Source organism: Diadema antillarum, unplaced genomic scaffold (genome assembly GCF_040938485.1).
Source record: "Diadema antillarum isolate AM-2024a unplaced genomic scaffold, OU_Dant_1.0 scf00000108, whole genome shotgun sequence".
NCBI classification, from domain to species: Eukaryota; Metazoa; Echinodermata; class Echinoidea; order Diadematoida; family Diadematidae; genus Diadema; species Diadema antillarum.
This window is the reverse complement of record NW_027270997.1, coordinates 1,346,082-1,368,043: the sequence shown is the minus strand read 5'-3', so window position 1 is coordinate 1,368,043 and position 21,962 is coordinate 1,346,082. Positions and strand designations below refer to the sequence as shown.

The 21,962-nt window shown below is 38.1% G+C and overlaps 1 protein-coding gene across 1 annotated transcript; it reads left to right on the top strand.

Annotated features, from left to right (window-relative positions):
* The first annotated feature begins 6,132 nt into the window (after positions 1–6,132).
* On the top strand, positions 6,133–21,256 carry LOC139719274 (2-Hydroxyacid oxidase 1-like). Its single transcript, XM_071630699.1, has 8 exons — positions 6,133–6,300; positions 6,749–6,900; positions 9,878–10,139; positions 12,605–12,777; positions 15,448–15,539; positions 17,632–17,793; positions 19,038–19,107; positions 20,864–21,256. Exons 1-8 carry the CDS (start codon positions 6,161–6,163, stop codon positions 20,935–20,937), a joined length of 1,125 nt encoding a protein of 374 aa, XP_071486800.1. The 5' UTR covers positions 6,133–6,160; the 3' UTR covers positions 20,938–21,256.
* Positions 21,257–21,962: the final 706 nt, after the last annotated feature.

The window sequence follows — 21,962 nt, the reverse complement described above, 5'->3', positions numbered from 1 at the left end:
ATGTATCAACTGAGGGTATTTATTTGATTTTTTTTTCCTCCTTTTTTTTTCCAGATTGTCAAATTTGGGGTCTCTATTATAAGTTCGGGCACATGTTGCTCATTTGTGCAGATATACAGTGGACTCCCATTATAATGAAGTCCTCGGGATCGGCAGTTTTCTTTCGTTATATCCAAATTTCATAACAAACAAACAAATAAACAATAAAAATACATAGAGCTGATGATACTGCAGCCTGAATATCTACTACGCTGTAACCGGAATTTCATTGGACTCATGTTTGATATACCAGGAGTGCATTGTATATCCTATTATCATAGCGATAATGCATGCAAATTTTGATGACAAAGTTGACTTGTCTCTTCAAGGAGAAGATGGAAAGTGAAAATTGGGCTTCTACTTGATACCCCCACAAGATCTGTCATGAACAGACTTTCAAATAACTTACTTTCTCACAACACAATGACTTCAATTTTAAGAGAAAATCGAATTTTTCTTATTGTCAAGGGAGTTTATTTGTACATATATCATCACTGAAATCCAAATGTTTCAAAATTATACTTTTTGTGAACTTTACTGTTATGTATAGTTCTTATGTATGCTTATACACAAATACGCGCAATCATTAGGTATGATATGTTTCAGGGAAATTGTGTGTGTGTGTCCCTTTTCAATGTGTTGTCTTGTAATTTATAGCAATATTTCCAGAATTGTCCCATTCCATTTTTATTTTTCATAGAGTCATTTTACATCCATTGATTGAAGAAAGTCTGGGTCTTTCATAATATGCTATCATATGTCCATGTGATGATCATGTTATCATTGCATGCTTGAATTCTTCAGGGCAAGTGATATTCATTATCTATTTTCTATCAATATTGTATTTTGCAGAGAATGCCAAAATAAAAAAAAATGCATTACATATGAAAATAATGAGTATATGATAGCATCAGAATGTAAATGTGTGAAGGTTGTTTGTTTAATTCATCTTCTCTATAAGAAAATCGTTTATGGCTTTGATATTGCCAAATTTTATTCATGTAATTTTACTTGAATTATGTTTGTATTTTTCATGCTCGGGTTTGTAAGATGGTCTTTTTTTTATGTACTTATCAATTTGTACTCTTTATGCATAATTAGTGTACTAACTTACAAGATATTTGCTGGGCTATCCAATACTTATGTGTCTCATTGAACGCCAGTACAGTGTAATCCTAATTCAAACAAATCTCAGGGTTCACTTCTCTCTTTCCCGTAGTATGTGATGTATACACGGTTGTATATGGCATTGGCTGGAATTGACTGTTTTTTATGTGAAGATATTTTTGTGTACAGCAGTTGATCAGACATTTTGGGAGTTGTTACTACATGTGTATAGCACTTTATAGTCTTCTCAGAATAATTGCAAACAGAAAAATTAAATAACACAAAGGTGTAGAAGATTTCATTTTTTTTAATGAAAGAAATAATTGAGAAGTTTTCAGTGGCAATTTAATGTCACAGTCTTCCTCAAATGGATAACAAATGTTCCCATTTCACTCATTTATCCCCCTGATTTTCTGTCATCTCTTGTCTTTACTGGAAATATGCAATATAAATGTGGCCTTATGTGGCATGCTCTTGAACAAAATGAAATGCCAAGCAATGGTGATGGGTATGCAAGCATTGCCATGTTTACTGGAAGAAAAAAAGGACTTAATATCAGTGTGTTATATATACAGCTTTTTGTGTATGAATATTTGGATTGTAAACAGCTACTGTATTATGTCTGCTAAACTGAATTGTGTTCATGTTTTTGTAGGTGTTTTTTTTTTTGCATTTTCTTATGTGATGATTGCAGATTGGTCACATGTGATATGATATATTTATGATTCGTAATTAAAGATAGTACCTGGTATAAACTAGTGTTTATATGCTCTTTGTTAGTAATTTGACTGCCTCTGTGTGTGTGTTTGCATGATAACCCTTTGTATTGTTTCACTTCTGTATGAGACATTAAAAAAAAAACCTGATATACAATGTATAACTTGCTGAGCTGTCATTTATATTTTTTTTAATGTTTTGTTGAATTATATATATATATTTTAGCTTTTACTTATTTGAAAGTAGGAAAAATGTTCAGCCTGTATTCCCACTTTGAGCAGTCCTCTTTCCCTTTCACTTTCCCAAGTGCTCCTAAACGTGCATTTTCATATGTGTAGGGCCTATCATTCTGAGTGTTAGTTACGGTGCGATATGTTCATCTTTTTGTCACCCAGCTTGAAATACAATATAACAATTTCTGCATTTCTGTGGCACATTCTGGTTATGAATTTTATCATTGGAATGCACAAACTTGGAAATCCATGCCCAAACATGAAATTGAATGATCACATCCGAATTTGAACTTGTGACAATCACTTTGGGTGCCTAAAACACATTTAAAAGCATTAAATGTTAAATTGTTTGACCAAAGTCACTGTACCGCTTCAAACATATGAATTTGAATGCACGTAAATGAAAACACAATCGTAAATACCACTTGAACGAAATTTGCCGGGAAAACCTACAAAGTTGTAAGCAATGCATCACTGCCAACATCAGTGCATCATCTGCTATTAGATGAGTATTATATATATATATATATATATATATATATATATATATATATATATGAAGAGTTTGTTCGCAAAAACTGATAAGTCAATTTTTGAAGATTTTGAAGTACGGTCTCTGTCATAAAGTACAAAATAATACCTTTTAAATGATATATTGGTCACTACATATAAAGGTACATTTTTGAAGTTATGGTCAAAAGAAGTAAAAAATTTCTTATTATTCTCTTTATTTTTCTTGACTTTTAATCACAAATATCTCCATTTGGCAAATATGGACTTCTCGGTTTTTGCGACCAAACTCTTCATTCTATATCTGCCACTATTTTTTGAAAGCTTGAAGGAGTTTACAAGATTTCACATTTAACTTCTTTTCTTGATTTATCCAACATTGTCTTCCCGGGAAGTAAAGTCTACAGTGCAACATGACTGCTCGAGTGTTCACTTTATAAGCAACAATTATCTTAGTACTTAAAAAGGATCGAAAAAAAGAAAATCAAACCGCAGCTATTGAAGGGTCAAATCGGGTAATAGCTGTAGTCTGTTAGTCCAGTAGCATAGTGGTTGTTTTTTTTTTTCAAATTTGTCTAAAATCACTGAATTTGGCACACCTGTAGACTAACATATTCTAAGACATCTTCTTCCATTGCAATGTAAGGATTTTTTTTTTTTTTTGAAGGGGAAATATTTACAGTTAACAACATACCAAAATATAGCAAAATTGTCAAATTTATAGATGTGGAATTATTCATAAATAACGTCGCTATTCTTTAAAGTCTTTTTCTATTGTTATAACGAGTTATACGCTTAGAATAAATTGTTTGTAATAAAAATTACTGTAAAGATTCAGAATTACTCAATTGCAATTAAAGTCCTAGTTATTCTGGAACATATGTGGCCATGGTAAGGAATTATTTTTTTGGAAGTAAAATACATTGAAAATACTTCTCATTTTGCAGTATAAACTGCAAAAATGGTGACTAAATTTATATAAACATATTAACTAAGAGTTAACAGTTTAAATGTAAAATCTTAGTAGTTTTTTGTTTGTTTGTTTTGTTTGTGGTTTTGTTTTGTTTTGTTTAGATTTGTTGTTTGTGTTTTTGTTTGCTTGTCAGCTGATGATATCCGGAAGTGACAGCAAAAAAACTGCCCCCCCCCCCCCCCATCCACTTTTGAAAACGTGGTGCAGGCCACGCATACTCCATTGCTTTTATTATTCTTTTGCCATGGTAACTCAAGTTAACTTATCCTGTCAATCATGAACTTTCATCCATCATTACAGGGCAACAAGACGGCTACATTTCATAGCGTCGTGGAGGCCCTATGAGCAACAAAGAGAAACCAAGGTCTAATAATTAAAGGAGGATCCCTCAAAATAATTTTTTTTTTGTCAGGAAAAAAATATGCACATCCGAACGATTTGTTATTGGCGGCGATCGTTAAGGGAAATATTATTCCCCTACTTACTGAAGGAGGTAAGTCAAGTGGTCTTTCATCGTGCCAGAAAAGTGAGAATATGTACATGTATTAAATTGACTGATTTGTTCAAATCATTTTCATTTAATGATTAATGTCCATACATGACGTCATGAACTTTTTAGTCTTGTCAAACTTTCAGTTGCCGTGTCGGCAGTTCGTCGTTGATGGCGCAGGAGCAGATACTCGGTAACACAACGACTTTGCAGGTCAACAGGTGGTGGATGTAGTCGAGCCGTAAACACCGTACCATACCCAGCTAGCTCGGGAGGCGCAGGCGAACAGGCCCAAGCGGCCCAGTCGGATCCGGAAGAGCCTTAAGTTTGCGCCGGGAGCGGAGCGGTCGTGGAGGTGAGGAGAGGACAATACTGGGGACTCAAAGTCAAAATCAAGAATGAAAAACGCACGCAATGCCTCATATTGGTGAGTTTATTCAGTGGTGCATATCGACAGGAGATGCTTGATTGTATTTAATACGATTGTGATCAATCTCTGGTCTACGAAAACTGTAACTTACAAGGTTAATTTGGCACAGCTGACCACTGACGTGACGGAACGGGCGTGTATGGAGACTCACTGAAGTGTGTAATCGTTATCGACCGAACAAAGCCAACTTGCTTGCTTCATCTCATCAGCATCATTGCATCACTGACAGTCTCAACTCTGAGATAAACAGGCACATATAGGTTCTACAGGTTCATATATTAGACAGGTGAGGTATATGATCTAGGAATTCAGATAGAAATTGTCATAACTGTGTTATATATTATTTCGAAACATGATGCATGTAACTCATTGTCAGTGTTCAGCTCAACCCCAGCCAGGCCACAGACACTGTCACTGTATGATTGCATGATTTTATGCTGTGATAGAACCTTAAAATAAAGTCTAACCTAGTTTAATAGGCCTAGACACTATAGTTTATTCTTTTTAATCCAACTTTTAATTGTGTCCTGTAAGATATGGTATTAGAGGACTTTTTTAAATAATCCATTTTTGACTCCTGAAAAAAGCAAAAGATTCAGAAAAAAAGAAAAATCACAATTATCCTTAAAGTCAAGGCTTAAATTCACTGTTACGATTCAGGCATAAAAACTAAAATCCCTCCAACTAAAAGGGGGAAGTGGGTACCATTGACCCTGATTTATAAATGGTTATCCTCCCCCTCCCCCTTTTGATTAAAAAAAAAAGATTATTTGTATTAGATTTGTATTTAAAAAAGTTAAGAAAACATGATAGTGCTTTGACCGACAAGTATGTCTAATTCCGCAAAAAACTATTTATGTCTAATTCCGCGAAAAACTTCTCATTTATAGTAATGACATTTGATGGGTCAGTTTAAAAACTGACCCAGCAAATGCCATTACTGTAAATGAGAAGTTTTTCGCGGAATTAGACATACTTGTTGGTCAAGATACATGTAGAGCTATGAAAATTACGTAGCTGCACTTCACTGAAAATGAGGATTACTGCATGCTGCATTTGTCTATCAGATGTTTCTTTTTCCTTTTTTTTTGTGATAGAGCTTGGACCTGTAACTGTTTCCAGATCAATAAATTTGATTGCCCCTACTTTTTTTGCACCATACAAAGGAATAAATATGTGTCACCACTTTAGCCCTCACTTTTTTTAACCCCCGGAGATGCCAGTGCGTAAGTGGCACTGGAAAGAAATAGATAGAAACCTTGAAGTGTGAGCGTGCTAAGGCTTTGTTTTTGCACTAAATGGTGAAGCCTTTTTAAAACATTCTTCTTCTCTTTTTTCTTTGCTGATGAAACTCGGAAGTAGCATCAGAAGTCTGAAGTGGTCCCCCCCCCCCCCACTTTAGAAAACATGTAATGATAATGGCAATTGTGTTTCAGTTGCATATCAGAAAACTGTTAAATGTGACATTCCTCAACTGCTGTGGCAAATTTCTGCACAATATTGAAAGGCAAAATTGTAGGCTCTTGCATGTTAATAGGCCCTACATTCTTAATGGTGTTGTGCTTCAAAGAGCTTTCTTGGATCAAGTTTTATCCTGATGCCAGATCTCTTTTATCTGTTGTAACAGATTCTGGAAAGGTGTCCTGAACCAACCAATTGTCATGGCGACCCACAAGTATGCCTGTGTAGAAGATTTTGAGGAGGAAGGACTTGGAGTGGTGTCGGGATGGTTTAAGCTCTACTACCAGACAGGGTGTGATGAAGAGAGTACACTGAGAGATAGCAGGCTCGCATTCAAGAGGTACAGTCTTCCAGAAAATAAAATACTTTAGAATAACTGGAGCACTTTAAAGTGTGAAAATTTTGATGAATGTCAGGCTCTACTGAACAAATGTACAAAGTAGATTAATTGAAATTATTAAAGTAGGCATACATATCATTGAGCAAAAATACTTTTATTTCCAAAATTGCAAGCAAGTGAAGATCACTGGAGCTTTTAGTAGTAGAAATACTCACCAGTACTCTTATTTCATTAATAGAGAAGATGCAGAGATTAAAAAGGTATTCAACAAGAATTTCAAATGCAGTATTCAGCTGGTTTTCTGTGTGTCAGCATCGTCAAAATACACGAAGATGGAGAAAAAAAAGAAACAGAAAAAGATGCTGACCATGGTTGATGGTTACAGTGGATTCAATTTGAAACAATCTCCAATCTCCAATCTCCTCCTTTACATGTTGCTTCTATCAAGGTATCGCCTGCGACCCAGGATTTTACGAGACGTATCCAAGAGGGACCTTTCAACCACCATCCTAGGCACTCGTGTCACCATGCCCATTGCTATATCACCGACGGCCTTCCATTGTGCTGCTGATCTGGAAGGTGAAAAGGCGACTGCAAGAGGTGTGATCTCAAGGAAACTACTTGCCTCTTATTTTATTCTATTAATGTTGATTTTTGACAGTTTTTAGCTCACCTGAGCCGAAGGCTCAAGTGAGCTATTGCGATCGCTCTTCGTCCGGCGTCCGTTGTGCGTCGTCCATCGTCCGTCGTGCATAAACTTTTTACATTTTCATCTTCTTCTTGAGAACCCCTTAACTAGTTTTCACCAAACTTGGCAGGTAGCATCCCTAGGGGGATAGGATCTCAATTTGTTCAAGTGGATACCATACCCCTCCTGGGGGCCCCCAGAGGCGCCCAAACCCCCCAAACTTAAGGAATCTTTAAAAATCTTCTTCTCTAGAACCATAAGTGATGAGCTAAGTTGATACTATGAATTAGTCCATTGATGACTGTATTTTCAAGTTTGTTCATGGTGGAATCAGGGATGGCCCCCTTGGGACCCAGGGGAAGGGGGTGGGGAGGGGTTCTAATGGGGCCCAAATTGTACATTTTCATCCTTTTTTCTTGAAAATGCTACTATGAATTTTCGTTAAAGTTGGCAGGTAGCATCCCTAGGGAGAAAAAATCTCATTCCCATCAAATGGGCACCATGCCCCACCTGGGGGGCCCCAGGGGGCCTAAATTTGGACCGAAGTTGTAAATTTTCATCTTTTTCTTGAAAACCCTATCACAAATTTTCACCAAACTTGGCAGGTAGCATCCCTAGGGGGATAAAATCTCAATTCCATCAAATAGGCACCATGCCCCACCTGGGGGCCCCAGGGGTCCCCCCCCCCCCCCCCCCCCCGTGAGGAATCTGTACAGATTTTCTCTGGAACCAAAAGTGATTGAGCTAAGTTGATACAATGAGTCAGTATATTGATGACTGTTGTTTCAAGTTTGTTCATGGGATGTGGGAAAATCAGGGGTGCCCTCCCCCCCCCCCCCCACCCCCTTGGGACCCAAGGTAGCGGGATGGGACAGTGGGGGGGGGGGGTCCAAATGCCAGCCTAAATTTTAATCTGTTTGCTGAAATTAACAACATAATGGATTTTCAACAAACTTGGCAAGTGGCATTCCCATGGGGATAAGATTTCAAAGTGTTTGAATGGGCACCATGCTTTCCTTGGGGGCCCCAGGGGGTCCAAACCGCCTAAATTAATGAATATCTATATAATATATAATATTAACTGGCCTCAAGGGAGATACCAGAAAATATTGCCCAAACAATACATGTGTAGTTGTAACAGATGAAGTGAATAGGGCAATATTCTTTCAGTGCAGGCAATATTTATCTGGTATCTCCCTCAAGGCCAGTCAATATCATAATTATTACCTATCCCCAAGGTAAATTAGGAAAATATGTGAATACGGCTATACACTATGATATAGATCAGGCCACATTTGACTACCTGTAGATCATCACCAACATGTCTAATAATTGAAAAAATCAATGTATATCATTCAACTCCAACTTCAAGGATATGTGGTTGTAACAGGCGAACTTCAAACATCTGAACGCTTTTACACTTTATTGTTGCTTCTGTTTCAATTTGGAGAGTTGTAACAACTGATGGTTACTGTGCAGTTATGGGCTAGTCATTATTTGATGCATAGTGCTGCTGGAAGTGGTAGACCTTGTATGAGTTGATTTATCGGCGTTCTCCTGCGGTGCGTGTAACCGACACTCAGCGACGTCCTTGAATGTTTTCTCTTCATGGTTGATCGGAATGTTTACATGTAAAGCAGGGAGGTGGGAAGAGAGATTTCACTCCTTCTCTTCCCACCTCCCTGTGTAAAGTGAATGGCGAAACCCGGAAGAAGCAATGTTTACAGTGCACTCCCGTTATAGCGAACACGGTTATAACGAAATTCCGGTTATAACGAAGTAAAAATTTGGGCTGCAATGTCATCCACTCTATGTATTTCTATTGTTTATTTGTTCGGTTAAAACAAAATTCCGATATAACGAAAGAAAATTGCTGGTCCCGTGGACTTCGTTATAACGGGAGTCCACTGTACATGTAAAAACCTAGATGCTCATGATATGCTCTAATGTCGCCTGCTGAACTCCACGACCCTGCAAAATACCAACTGTAATTGCCTCGCAAAACTACCTCGTATAGGTAATAATCAATAATATTTTTCTCTAGTTCTAATCAAAAGTGATAGGGCTGTAAGTCTTTTTTCCCAAGCTGCATAATCCAACATTCTATAAAGTTCAGTGTACTTGGCAGGTATTTTTACCAGTGTGATGGAATACAGAGACTCCAACCCCAAGGACCTTCTGATCTGGAGATTCTCCCGCCCGAAACCCCTAGCAAACGGGAGACTCTAAGTTGATGTGTGTTCCTAGGATTCTAGATGTTCTCTGGTGCTATCTAAGGCTTATTTTTCAACATACGATAGAAATAAGTAAAAAATCCTTTCCACCGGGAGACACAGAGCCAGGGCGGGAGAAATCAAATCTCAAACGGGAGAACGGGAGATTGTGCAAATATGGGGTTTCGGCGGGAGATCTCCCGTCGAAAACGGGAGAGTTGGAGTCTCTGGGAATATGTAAATGGACACCATGCCCCCACTCTCAAAGCTACCCCACCATAAGTTTACAATGTTCTCAGGTAAGAGTCTGCAAGAATGCATGGACGGTGAACTTGCGATACTCAGGTGAGTGCGTGACCCCTGGGTCTCTTGTTTTTAATGGGTTGGGGGGGGGGGAGGAAGGGAATTGCTTTGACAGAAAAAACACCCTTTATTGCAAAGCTTTGAAAATACTGTTTATGTGGGGAATTCAAGGGAAATAAATTCTATTCAACAGTGATGCATGAAACATTTTATATACGAAACTGTACTAAGTTTGTGTTTTTTAACCGGAAGCAACTTTCCTAGTTAGCTGATCACATGCTGAAGAGAAAAGTGATAGGAAAAGAATCTCTTTCTCAGAGAGTAAAAAGTGTGTAATGAAAATTAACAGCACTCTGTGCATCAATTCCTCTAGCCGCTCGCGATTGTGGCACGCTGATGGTCCAGAGTATGATCTCCAACACCACCATGGCCGACGTTGCCGCGGCAGTCCCCGGCACTCCCCTGTGGATGAACATCTACATGATGAAGAATCGTGAGATCACGGCTTACTTTGCGAGAGAAGCGGAGCGGTGCGGCTACCAGGGCTTAGTTTTGACCCTGGACTCTGCAAGACTGGGCAACCACATTAAAACTGCAAACAACCGGCTCAACAGATACGACGACATGACCATCAAGTATGTTTGTTGCTACCTCAGCTGGGCTTGCTTTGTGGTGATATTCATGATTTACATCAATTGTTCAAAATTTTGCTTTACAGTATTGTCTTCTTGTTAGACAGTTTGCATCATAGGATTTTTTTTTTTCATAAGTAATCTGTACGAGCCATGCTCTTTTTAGTGTAGCTTGTAAATAGACTACTGAATAGGCTTCACCATTGAATTCCAAAACAAAGATTTGTCCCTTGTCTTCATACATAAGACATAAGGCGCAGTCAGACTGGCAAAAGATCGAGAAGTTTGGGCCATTTGTACGCGTGCAAGAAAGAGTGTACCATCCGATGGCTAGTGATTGTGATGTAACAATGCACATCTGTACGTGACAATGGCCTCGCGCTTCGGAGACACCGCTCGCAAACAGATTGAGAAGTTTCCCCGAGAAGTTTCGCGGGAAGTTTGCGGTCACACTGGCAAAACTTCGAGATCTTAAAGATCGCGATCTTAAACTCCGCGATCTTTTGCCAGTCTGACTGCGCCTATACTGAACCCATAATTAATATCTCATGGCTCCACATAATGTGAGCACCTTAAAGGACAAGTTCACCTTCATGAACATAAGGATTGAGAAAATGCAACAATATTAGTAGAACACATCAGTGAAAGTTTGAGGAAAATTGGACAATCAATGCAAAAGTTATGAATTTTTTAAATTTTTGTGTTGGAACGGCTGGATGAGGAGACTACTACAGCTTTTGAGTCATATGCGTACAACAGTATAAAGAAAATGTAAAAGAAAATTCAACATATTTTCACTTTTTCGCATAATAAAAGAGCACTTGACTTGCCTCTTTCTAAAGGCAGGGGGAATAATATTACCCATAACATTTGTCGGTAACGATTCAGGGGGATGTGTACTTTTTTCAAAAGATGGAATTTTGTGAAATTCTCTTTATATTTTCCTTATATTGTTGTACGCATGTGACATCTAAGTTGTTCATACACTGCAGTAGTCTTCTCATCCAGCGGGTACTGCACAAAAACTTCAAAAATTCATAACTTTTGAATGGATTGTCTGATTTTCCTAAAACTTTCAATGATGCGTTCTACTAATATTGCTACATTCTCTCAATCCTTATGTTTATGAAGGTGAACTTGTCCTTTAAGCTGCTAGCAGATATTTTTGATACTTTACTGTGATTACTTGTGACATATTGAATACTTGGTGTTCTCAATGCTTATCTGATGTGCACCTCACTGGGATTTTTTCCTTTTTTTTCAGTCTATGTGCATACAATAACAGTGTTCATGGTTTTAAAAAATGAATTTGTGTTATGAGGCTTCGGTGATGGAGGTTTTCTGCAGATTATTATGACTTCACACAATTTACAATTAAAAGGCACTAATTTTGCAGTGTTTCAAGTTTGTAAAATCTAATCTGCTTGGTCCTACTTGCTTCCGGAGTCTCTTTTGTGATAAAGATTTTATCCAAAGTCAGGGTTAAGAAATAATTCTACATAGTATTAATTATTATTATCAAAAAAAGACATTTTGAGTGACTGGTGTGAGCATACTCAATATTTCCCATAGACAGTAGAGGTAGAAGAACTACTGAGTAAATGGTATACAGTGGAACCATAGCCCATCAGAAAGAGGCTGGATTTAACAACATCCTCTTTTAGCAAGGTGATTTGGCAGTCCCAACTCTGCATATTTCTTTGTTTTTGTACTCTCATATTGTGAGTAAAACTGATATGACAAGGTAAATGTCATGCTACTTGTCATGGTTTTTAGGTCCGCGCTGTAGCAAGCTTCACCAGTGTTATCATGGTCAGGGGCGGATCCAGGAATTCCGTAAAGAGGGGGCGCGTTTACAAAATTAAAGGGGGGGGGGGGGCGCATGCACCCCTCCCCCCATTTTTTCTTTTTATTTCTTTTGTTTCAACAAAAAATAAGGGGGGGGGGCGTGCGCCGGTTGCGGTCCTCCCTGGATCCGTCCCTGATGGTGATGGTTGTTCATAGATCTCTTCATAGCAGCATCGTAGTTCTGACAACTTAAAATGCCACGGTGTTATTTCATGCATTTTAGCATGCACCATACTGCCCAGTTAGTAAAGCTCAACAGTTCTTTAACGAGCTACCAGTGTTAGACAGCATAATTAGTTGCACAGGGACGACCTTTTTATACCCCTACCCAAACATAGTGTGTATGGGGTTTTATTTGAATAACTCTCAAGATTTGGCATATACATATATGTGACCAGTGTAATTTGTTACAGAGCTAAGTGCTTCTGTCGTTCATTTTAAACAATGTTTTGCAATGGTAAAAGCATTTTTTTTTTATTTAATCAAAAGCATACAAATATATTGGGGATTGAGCTAAATCCTTCAGATTTAGGTGGGGATGTTAATCATGTTCAGTGGCAGCTCCAGTTTTTGATATTTTTCTGTCTAATCTGTCTGTGTCTCATGATCTTTTTTCTCAGGTTAGCCAATTTTGACATCCCTGAAATTCAAGAGACTCAGGAACACAAGAAGCTCCAGCCCACAATGCTTGGTTTCTTCCCACCCCGGATCTCGGCATCCGTGACGACAAAGGAGATACGATGGCTGAAGAGCATCACAAAGCTACCGATCATTTGCAAGGGAGTCTTAACAGGTAAGGAAATGGCCTGTAAATGTAACCTGTACAATTTGGCGTTGTGTGATCTCATCAGTGAACGCTGCTCAGTCATTCTTGCAACCATGAAGTAAACATCCGCATTATATATACCACAAGTTTTTCCATGAAAGAGTGCAAGGACCCTGGAAAATTGATGAAGAATGCGTCGTCCATCACTTTAAAAACCAACGACTGCTATCAGTTCTTCAAAAATGACCATATGGACCATTAAAAAAGAAGAGAACTACTACACTGCCAAATAAGCACCCTTTTTGAGGAATTACTCCACCATTCTATCATTCTGCTTTAGTTTTATTTGAGAAAAATGGTAGCATAGTGTGACTATGCCTGTCAAACTATTTGTCATAACTCATGCTCAGGCTACACATATGCAGCCACAATTAATCAATGTTTGTTGAACGTATGGCACTGTGTACTTGTGAAGTTTCAGTTTTCATGGTTTTACGTGGCCACAATGAATTCATTTTCTCTTTGTAGTCAAACCAAGGCTTCATCTAGTCACTAATACTGAATATCAATCAAGCGTACTCATATGAATGTTTTGGCCAATCCTCTTAGTTTCCATGATGTGATCTACATGCACTTGATTCACTGAGTTCTGACTATCAGAATGAAGGCATGTACTAGGTGTAACAAAAAACATTTCCCACTTTGATTCTTAATAGTTTGAAAACTACATGTATTTATCAGATGTTACACTGTCATTGATATGAGTAATAGCTGAATGGTGTACAATTTAGTTGGGGGTGATTTGAATATGAAAGCATGAATCAGTTTCATTGAATCCATGATTAATTTTAACCCTAAAGGGTCCGGGCTTTTTTGGCTATGCTCAGACCGGGGGGGTGGGGATGGATTCCGCCCCCCTGAGATCTCGGCCATCGGTGGTGCGATCGCGATGAAATTTTGCATGCATGAGACCCACGTCATAATCTACAAGATTGTGTCATAAGATTTTTTGAAACAATCAATTTCTAATTTTAATTAATTAATTATGCAAATTAAGCTCAAGATGATATTTTAGCCTAATTAAAAGCATCGAGAGTCTAATTTTTGATCCGTAAATCTGTTTTAGCATATTCAACAATTGTACATCACAAAAACTTCCAAAACTCATTTCAATTCTTATGTATTTTATTGTTTTCAGAATTTCTTATGTATTTCTTTGTTTTTCAACTTTTGTTTTTTCTTTGTTTTTTCATTGGAAATTGTCACTGACCACTTTTCTACCATAATTAGCACAAAATTAATCAATGAAAGTGATTAATTGTAAAAATAATCTGGTTTTTATGACTTTCATGACAGAACACTGTTTTCCATAGGAAATGTACACAAAATCACAAAATAGTGCCCGTTTTGGGGCGACATTCCGTTACAAAAATGGGCGTGGCTTCGCAAAAGTATGTGCGGACGTTGCAAATTTGGTATCAACAGATGCGCGAGACTTGAACAAAGAAAGTCAAGAAGCCTCGCGACGAGGCCTTCTCGCGTTACAGATTTATAGCGCGAAACGTCGAGGGGGGTGGATTCCGCCCCCCCCCCCTTTTAGGGTTAAAGTTAAGTTCCAGATTTTGGTCAAATTTGAACCCTCTGTGCAAAATTGAATTCTGTAGGGCCTACAGGAACCAATGATGAGTATGTGAGTGTGTGCTTACAATGACCCTGAACAATATAGGTATGAATACCACGAATACCACCTTTTCAGAGCTCTGCTGAATGGGCTTCTGGTGGCTCGCTCTAAGGCACATGAATGCTTTATTTATACCCGTTGAGGATGAGTCCCAAGTATACGTGGGCAAGTGTCTATGGGAAATGCGTGTTGTAGAAAAATCAGCCCATCCTTAATGGATTGATAAGTCATGATGGATTGCCCTGGGCACTGCTAGTCTGAATCCATGGTATAGTGTAAAATGCATGTGCATGAAAAAAGTAAGCACATATTTTTATGTGCTTACATACACTACATTTCAGGATGAATAAAGGGTAGCTGTGAGAGTGAAATTTCTCATGAATATGGAATAGAGCATTAAAACCATGGCCATTGTTCAGGACCATTGTCTTGGTGTCAACCAAACACTCCCATACACACCAATTGACCCCTGTGCAAAGTTAAAGTTCTTTACAGAGGGTTGAAAATGGAGCAAAATCTGAACCCTATAACTTCAATTTCATAAAACTGATATGCTCTCATTCTTAAGTTACCTCTAACAAAATTGTACACTATTCAGCCATTGCTCACACCAATGTCAGTGGTATGTGATATGTAGTTTTTGTCGGGCTAGGATCAAAAGTGGAAAGTGTTTTTTGTAACACCTAGTACATGTACATGAATAAGAGCAAACTGCCAGTACAAGATGTGTCATATATTTGACAGAGCTGTAATAAAATCAAGTCTTGTCTCAAACTATACCAGTAACACCAAATAATGATGCTAACTAGTACTATGCTGCAATTATGCGTGTTATGTTAAAACTGTATTTACATTCTAGAATGGTGGCGTGACGTATAGAAAAAGCACTTGTTACACACACACACACACGCACACACACACAGAGTCACACACTGTGAAAAGAGCTTTTAGTATCATTTGTATCACATTTGTGAATATATCAAAATGTCTGTTTTCTTTTATTCAAACTTTGTCAGGTGAAACTGCTCGAGAACTGGCTGAAGCTGATGTAGATGGAATCATTGTATCAGCGCATGGGGGACGGCAGTTGGATTACGTCCCAGCTCCGGTAAATTGGATGTTTGTTCTTGTACCTTTTTTATGCCTCCGCCACGAAGTGGTGCAGGAGGCATTATGTTTTCGGGTTGTCCGTCCGTCCGTCCTTCCGTCCGTCCGTAATGAATTTTGTGGACAGCGTAACTAAAAAACCTTTTGAGGTATCCTAATGAAACTTGGCATGTATGTTTATTAGGGGGTGAAGTTGTGCCTATCAACTTTTGGGTGCACATGCTCAAGGTCAAAGGTCAAAAGGTCGAGGTCAAATACGTAAAATTTCACCATTTCCACCATATCTATGTAATGCCTGAAGATATTTTCTTGAAACTTGGTGTATACATGTATTACCCAATTTAGATTTTCTGGTGAAAGTTTGGGGTCGTGAGGTCAAAGGTCAAAAGGTCAAGTAAAAATATTAAAACTTCACTTTTTTCTCCATAACTTGGAAATTGTTCATGGAACATGTACTGACTGGCAGTGATTATCTAGAGAATTTAGGGTTCATGGGGTCAAAGGTCAGGGTTCAAAGGTTAAGGGCAACACTTCAAAATTTTACTATTTCCCTCATCTTTATGCAATGCCAGCAGGATTATTTTTTTTTACACTTGGTGTATGCATGTATAACCTAATAGAGATTCTCTGGAAACTTTTTTTTTTTTTCCTCAAAGGTCAAAGGTCAAAGATCAAGGGAAAGTGCTGAACAAACTTTTTCTCCATATCTCGGAAGTGGCTCAAGTTATCTTGACTCTTTCTACATATTATGCATGTTCTGCCTGACAGTGATTATCCTATGAATTTTAGGGTCAAAGGCCAGATGAACATGGTAACAATGTACTTTTCAATGCAGAAATTGCATTTTTTCTCCATACCTTGAAAATTACTCAATGCATAAACTTATGAATGGGATAAAGTCAAGTTCAAGTCCTTAAATCCCCAAATACATGCTCTCCTATTCATCCAATTAAAACCTAGGTCAAGGAAGGTGAACATTCAACACATTTGAATATTTTTTCAATGTAGATACTTCTATAGACTCTGAATGAGAGAAAAAAAAAGATCAAAGCTAAAAGATATGAATCCTTACTGCATTGTGTGTTGTTGAATAACTGTACTTTTATGTGAGCTTAGTGCAGGGGAACCTTATTGTAACAAGGACATAAAAAACATGACAATTATCTTGTTTAAACAGGTTTCTCACTGTATCAGGGTAAAAATATATATCATATACAGTCAAACCTGTCTATAGCGGCCACCCAAGGGAAACGGAAAAAGTGGCTGTTATAGACAGGTGGCCGCTATAGACAGGTAATCCAACTTTGTGTGCATTGCTTACATATACATGTATCATCGGTGTATCATTACATGTTCATGTATATGTGTGTGTACGTATGCACACACCGTGTGTTTCGTGCATTTAACCATGCCAGTGTATATGAAATTGTTACACAGTAGTATGTGTATTGTCGTGAAGAAAGCTTAACACTAGTGCATTATTATGACTGAATGAGGGATGAATGCAGTGATGGCTGTCACTGAACGTTGCCCGCACGACTACAAAGCAGAAAAACACGCTGAATTATCGGCTTGGCTACGGTTCCATTGGGTTTTTGGCTGCAGGTTAAAATCTACCGCGGGAAACCAAATTTGTGGCCGCTGGCCGCGTTAGACAGGTGGCCGCTATACACAGGGTCTTTAACAGGGCTTCCTCCCGGGGGGGGGGGGGGGGGGGGGGATTTTTCAGTGGCTGCTATAGACAGGTGGCCGCTAAGGCAGGTTTGACTGTATATAGATAGAGAGAGAGATAGATAGATATGTATTTCATATATAGATCTATGGCCTATATACAATGTAGATATAGATATTCATAGATAGAAAGTTAGAATCTACTTGTTACAAGGGGGTCTTGTTACGTAAGCCCTCTTTTGAACGAGATTCCACTGTGCTCAAAACCTTTTTAGCATAAAACAAAGAATTATGTCTTGTTCTGCAAGCTAAGTTGCTCATTGGTGGTTCTACGTCATAGATGACAAATTACCCCAAAAGTAGGAGAAAACTACAAAGTATTACGCTGACTGTACAATTGCATCGTTCCATGCTTTTTTCAGCTGGATGCTTTACCCGAGGTGGTGGAGGCAGTCAGTGGCTTTCCTGTTGAAGTTTACATGGACGGTGGAGTGAGGACGGGGACTGATGTCTTCAAGGCCTTGGCTCGTGGGGCGAGGGCGGTCTTTATTGGGAGGCCTATAATTTGGGGCCTGGCTTGTGAAGTAAGTTTGTTTCAACAATGTTTTTTGTTTTGTTTTGTTTTGTTTTTTATGACAAAAAGATGCAGAGTTGGAGAGAGGGGAAAAACAAAACAAATATTGTATTATTATTATAATTAAGAGTAGTGCACATTTAAGGGTGTGCACAGTTCTGGTTGAGGTCAGGATTTAGCTTTTAACGTTTTGTGAGATATTCAGAAACCACTCTTATGAGATGTCAAAGAGCATGCGCTTCTAAGGGGTATCAAAAGTTTATTTGATGAAAATCGGTTTTGATATGGCTGAGATAACCAAAAACAAGGTCAAACAAAGAGATATCCCAATGAAAGGTGTGGCCTGTCACCTTATATTATTATCACTTTTTGGGATATCTCAGCTATTTAAAAACAATCTTCATCAAATAAATGTTGATTTTTCATATTCATATGAGGTTTGTCATTATCTCACAAGGAATGTTATAAACTTGAATCCCCATCTCAGCCAGTACTGCACAGTCCCTTTAAGAGTACAGTAGTGCAGTAACATGTCATCATTCTCATTCACTTTTTAGTTCAAATAGCTGTATGTCTCTCCTTTCACCTATGAAAATAAAAAGTTCTGACTAGTTACAGCCTAGAATAAGTTGAAATGACAGAATGTTATTAACAGATAAAACATCTCTGGCAAGATCTCACAAAGTTGTAAATCAAGAAATTGACATCTTGAGATTAGGTTAGCAGGGGCGGATCCAGGAATTCTGTAAAGGGGAGGCGCTTCTACAAAATTAAAGCCCCCCCCCCCCCTCCCGTTTTTTTTCCCCTTTTGTTTTAACAAACAAACAAAAAAAGAGAGGGGGCGCTGGCCCGGTGCTTCCCCTTTGGATCCGCCACTGGTTAGTGTTTAGCTGGTTATAATGTAGTTGGCTGTTGCAGGTACATTTGCTTGAAATCCTCATGCTGCTTTGCCCATATTTTGGCATATAAGTAATACCAGACAGAAACATGCCTTTAACCCGAGCAGATGAACAAGTAAGACACCTCCTCTTCTTTTTCTTTTTTTTTCAATTATCTTGTGAAAATAAAGAGGGCTGTGTCTTTATTCTCAAACTTTCTGTGCATTAAACACAGGGTACAGGATATTGAATGATACAATGTATAATGAAAAGAATATTAACCACTGTACTAAATTTTTGCCTGGATCTGGACAGTTTTCCAGCACTGAAAAATCACACCTTTTCATTTTCATTTCTTTTTGTATGTGATGTGCAGGGAGAAGATGGAGTCAAGCAAGTGCTAGAAATACTAAGAGAGGAGTTCAGTCTTGCAATGGCTTTAAGTGGTGAGAAATCTCTGTGTACTTATTACTTTATGACCACACATTCTTAACCCTTTGAGGACGGACTGAGTTTGCTGCAACACGCATTTCCATAGACACCTGCCCGAGTATACTTGGGACTCGTCCTCAATGGGTTAAAAGCTAAGTTTTCAGTTGCCTTTAGCAAACTAAAATTTGTATGTGGATAATGCAGCAAGATAAGAATGAATCACCGTGTGACTGAATCTTTAATGACACTATCAACAAAATCAAATCCTTCATGAGCACATAAAGGTGAATATCATAATATGATCAATCTTTTATCAAAACCTTTTGCACAACTCACTGGATCGTGTGCAGCGACTTCAAAATTGGACAGCCCGATTAGTGTTTCAGGTTTCTAGGGACTACCCATCTCAGCCACTTCTGAAGTCGTTGCACTGGCTTCCTTTGAAGCAACGGATAATTTTCAAATTAGTTTTGTTTGTTTATAAAATCCTTAACGATCAAGCTCCGAAATATCTAGACGCCTGTTTGACTTTATATACACCTACTAGAAATTTGAGGTCATCTAGTGATCCGCTTCGTCTCACATACTCTGTTACTCGCACCTTAGCCGGTGATAGGACATTTACTGTGTCTGCTTCAAAGCACTGGAACAATTTACCACTTACCGTTAGACAGTCTCCATCAGTTAGTGTGTTCAAAAAGCTTTGAAAACACATCTTTTCAGTAGCAACTAGTTCGTAGCTGTAACATTTATCCAATTATACATACTGTCGTACATGTTTTGAATTGATTGTAAGCGCTTTGGGCCTTGTGGGAAAAGCGCAATATAAATAATAGTAATAATAATAATAATAATAATAGAGCTGTAATCAAATATCGTCGCTGGGGCGACAAGACCTCGTATCTACAAAATGTCAAATGTTCAGGAGAGCAAAAAAACATGGCAGCCAAAGCACTGTATCCAATGGGATGAACATTCCTTTTGACATGCCGTGGTGGCTTCAGTTTTGGGGTAAGACATCTAGGATTTGGACAGGACATCACATAACTGATATCTGACCGTTAAACCAAAAAAGTCATTTTCACCAAAATTGCAGATACTACAGTACAAGGTCTTGTTACTCCAGCGACGATATATTTTGTGTGGAAAATGCAGAATGCCATGAAGAAATCCCAAAATCTAATGCGTGAGAGGCATTTTTGCAATGTGACAAACTGTTCAACATGCACTCACAAAGTATTAGTCTTTACTTGAACCAGTTACACCTACTTCCATTTGAAGTGCAATGCTACTTGCAGCCTTTTACCCAAAGATGTTGATAAGAGGATGCATTATATTTGTGTATGATTGAAAACAAGAGAAAATTATCCTGTCTTATTTTGTTGATAAGAGTATAGTTGAGATTTTAGTGATTCTCTGCGATTTGGGGCTTAAAGGCTCTGTATGGCAGTTGGAGAAAACAAGTACAGTGGACTCCCGTCATAACAAAGTCCTTGGGACCAGCAGTTTTCTTTCGTTATATCAAAATTTTGTCATGACCGAACAAATGAACAGTAAAAGATACATAGAGTGGATAATGATGCAACCTGACTTTTTACTTTTTTTGTAAACCAAATTTCGTTATAACCTTGTTCGTTATAATGGGAGTGCACTGTATACCGGTAGATGCTATACGTGTACCGAAATTCCGTTTTTTGGCCATATCTTCCATCCTTGTATGTCTGTCTCTGTCAGGCTTTTGTCATATTCATCTCTTTGTTTGTCTTGCAGGTTGTGCCAAGCTCAGTGACATTCAGCCATCCATGGTGGTGCACGAGTCCTACTATCACAGCGCCAAACTCTGAATATTCAAAGCAATCGCACCCATGTTAGCCAAGGAGCAGGGACAACGTGGAGAAAGATTTAAGAAATTATAATTTCTACCCCGTAGTATAAAAAAACAAACAAACAAACAAACCAAATACTGGGTGCAGAGTAAAATGCATGTTCAAATTTCAAATGATAAAACAGAACAAAGATGGTTTTTGTCTTGAAAAGCACATATGTGTATGTCATTCGTTACTGCTTTTCATCACTATGATAATGAGGTAACTGAATATGCTCTGAACAATAGGTAAACAAGAATTTTTATGTGTGACAATGTTCTGACAATCCAAGATGTTACAGGAGTGTGTGATATTTGATTGAGAATCAAGTTTTTAAGATCATGCTATGTTTGAGTTTGTACTGAACTTGATAAGCTACCTCTAATCATAAAGAAAGTTTGTATTTGATAATACAGTACATGTATTTGCATTATGGAAATTTATATATTTTAAGATTATATATGTGAAATTCAGTATTATTTTTCATTTTTATTTTGGTGTCATAGAACTCTTATGTATGATATGTTATGGGAAAATTGTGTGTGTATGTCCTTTATGTGCTGCCTTGTCTAACAATATTTCCAACAATATCAATGTTTACATTCCTTTTTTCCATGGAGTTGTTACATATCCATTTTATCATGCAAATCTGGGTCTTTCATAATATGCCACATTATGTTGTGCAGTGATCATGTAGCATGCTTGAAATGCTCAGGGCAAGTAAAATTTACTATTTTATATTAATGTTGTATGTGAGGATACAGAAAAATGAAATATGAAAATTATGAATATCACAGGCATCAAAATGTTACTGTGTTACTGTAAAAGTGGATATTTTTGCGTGACTAATTTTCGCGCTTGGCCGGGTCGGAAGAGTTTCGCGTGTTTTCAATTCCACGGAATCAAGACATCACGCACCGGCACATATGGTAAGCAAAAATATTCGCGTGCTTTTATTTTCGCGCTAGTTTCTGGTTGCGCGAAATGCGCGAAAATTTGAACAC

Bases quoted from the DNA above. Each gene is read 5' to 3' on its own strand.
- LOC139719274 (XM_071630699.1), top strand. From the start codon at position 6,161: ATGGCGACCCACAAGTATGCCTGTGTAGAAGATTTTGAGGAGGAAGGA. The intron at 6,901-9,877 runs GTGTGATCTCAA...CAATTCCTCTAG, and splicing joins TGAAAAGGCGACTGCAAGAG to CCGCTCGCGATTGTGGCACG. The intron at 17,794-19,037 runs GTAAGTTTGTTT...TGTGATGTGCAG, and splicing joins TTTGGGGCCTGGCTTGTGAA to GGAGAAGATGGAGTCAAGCA.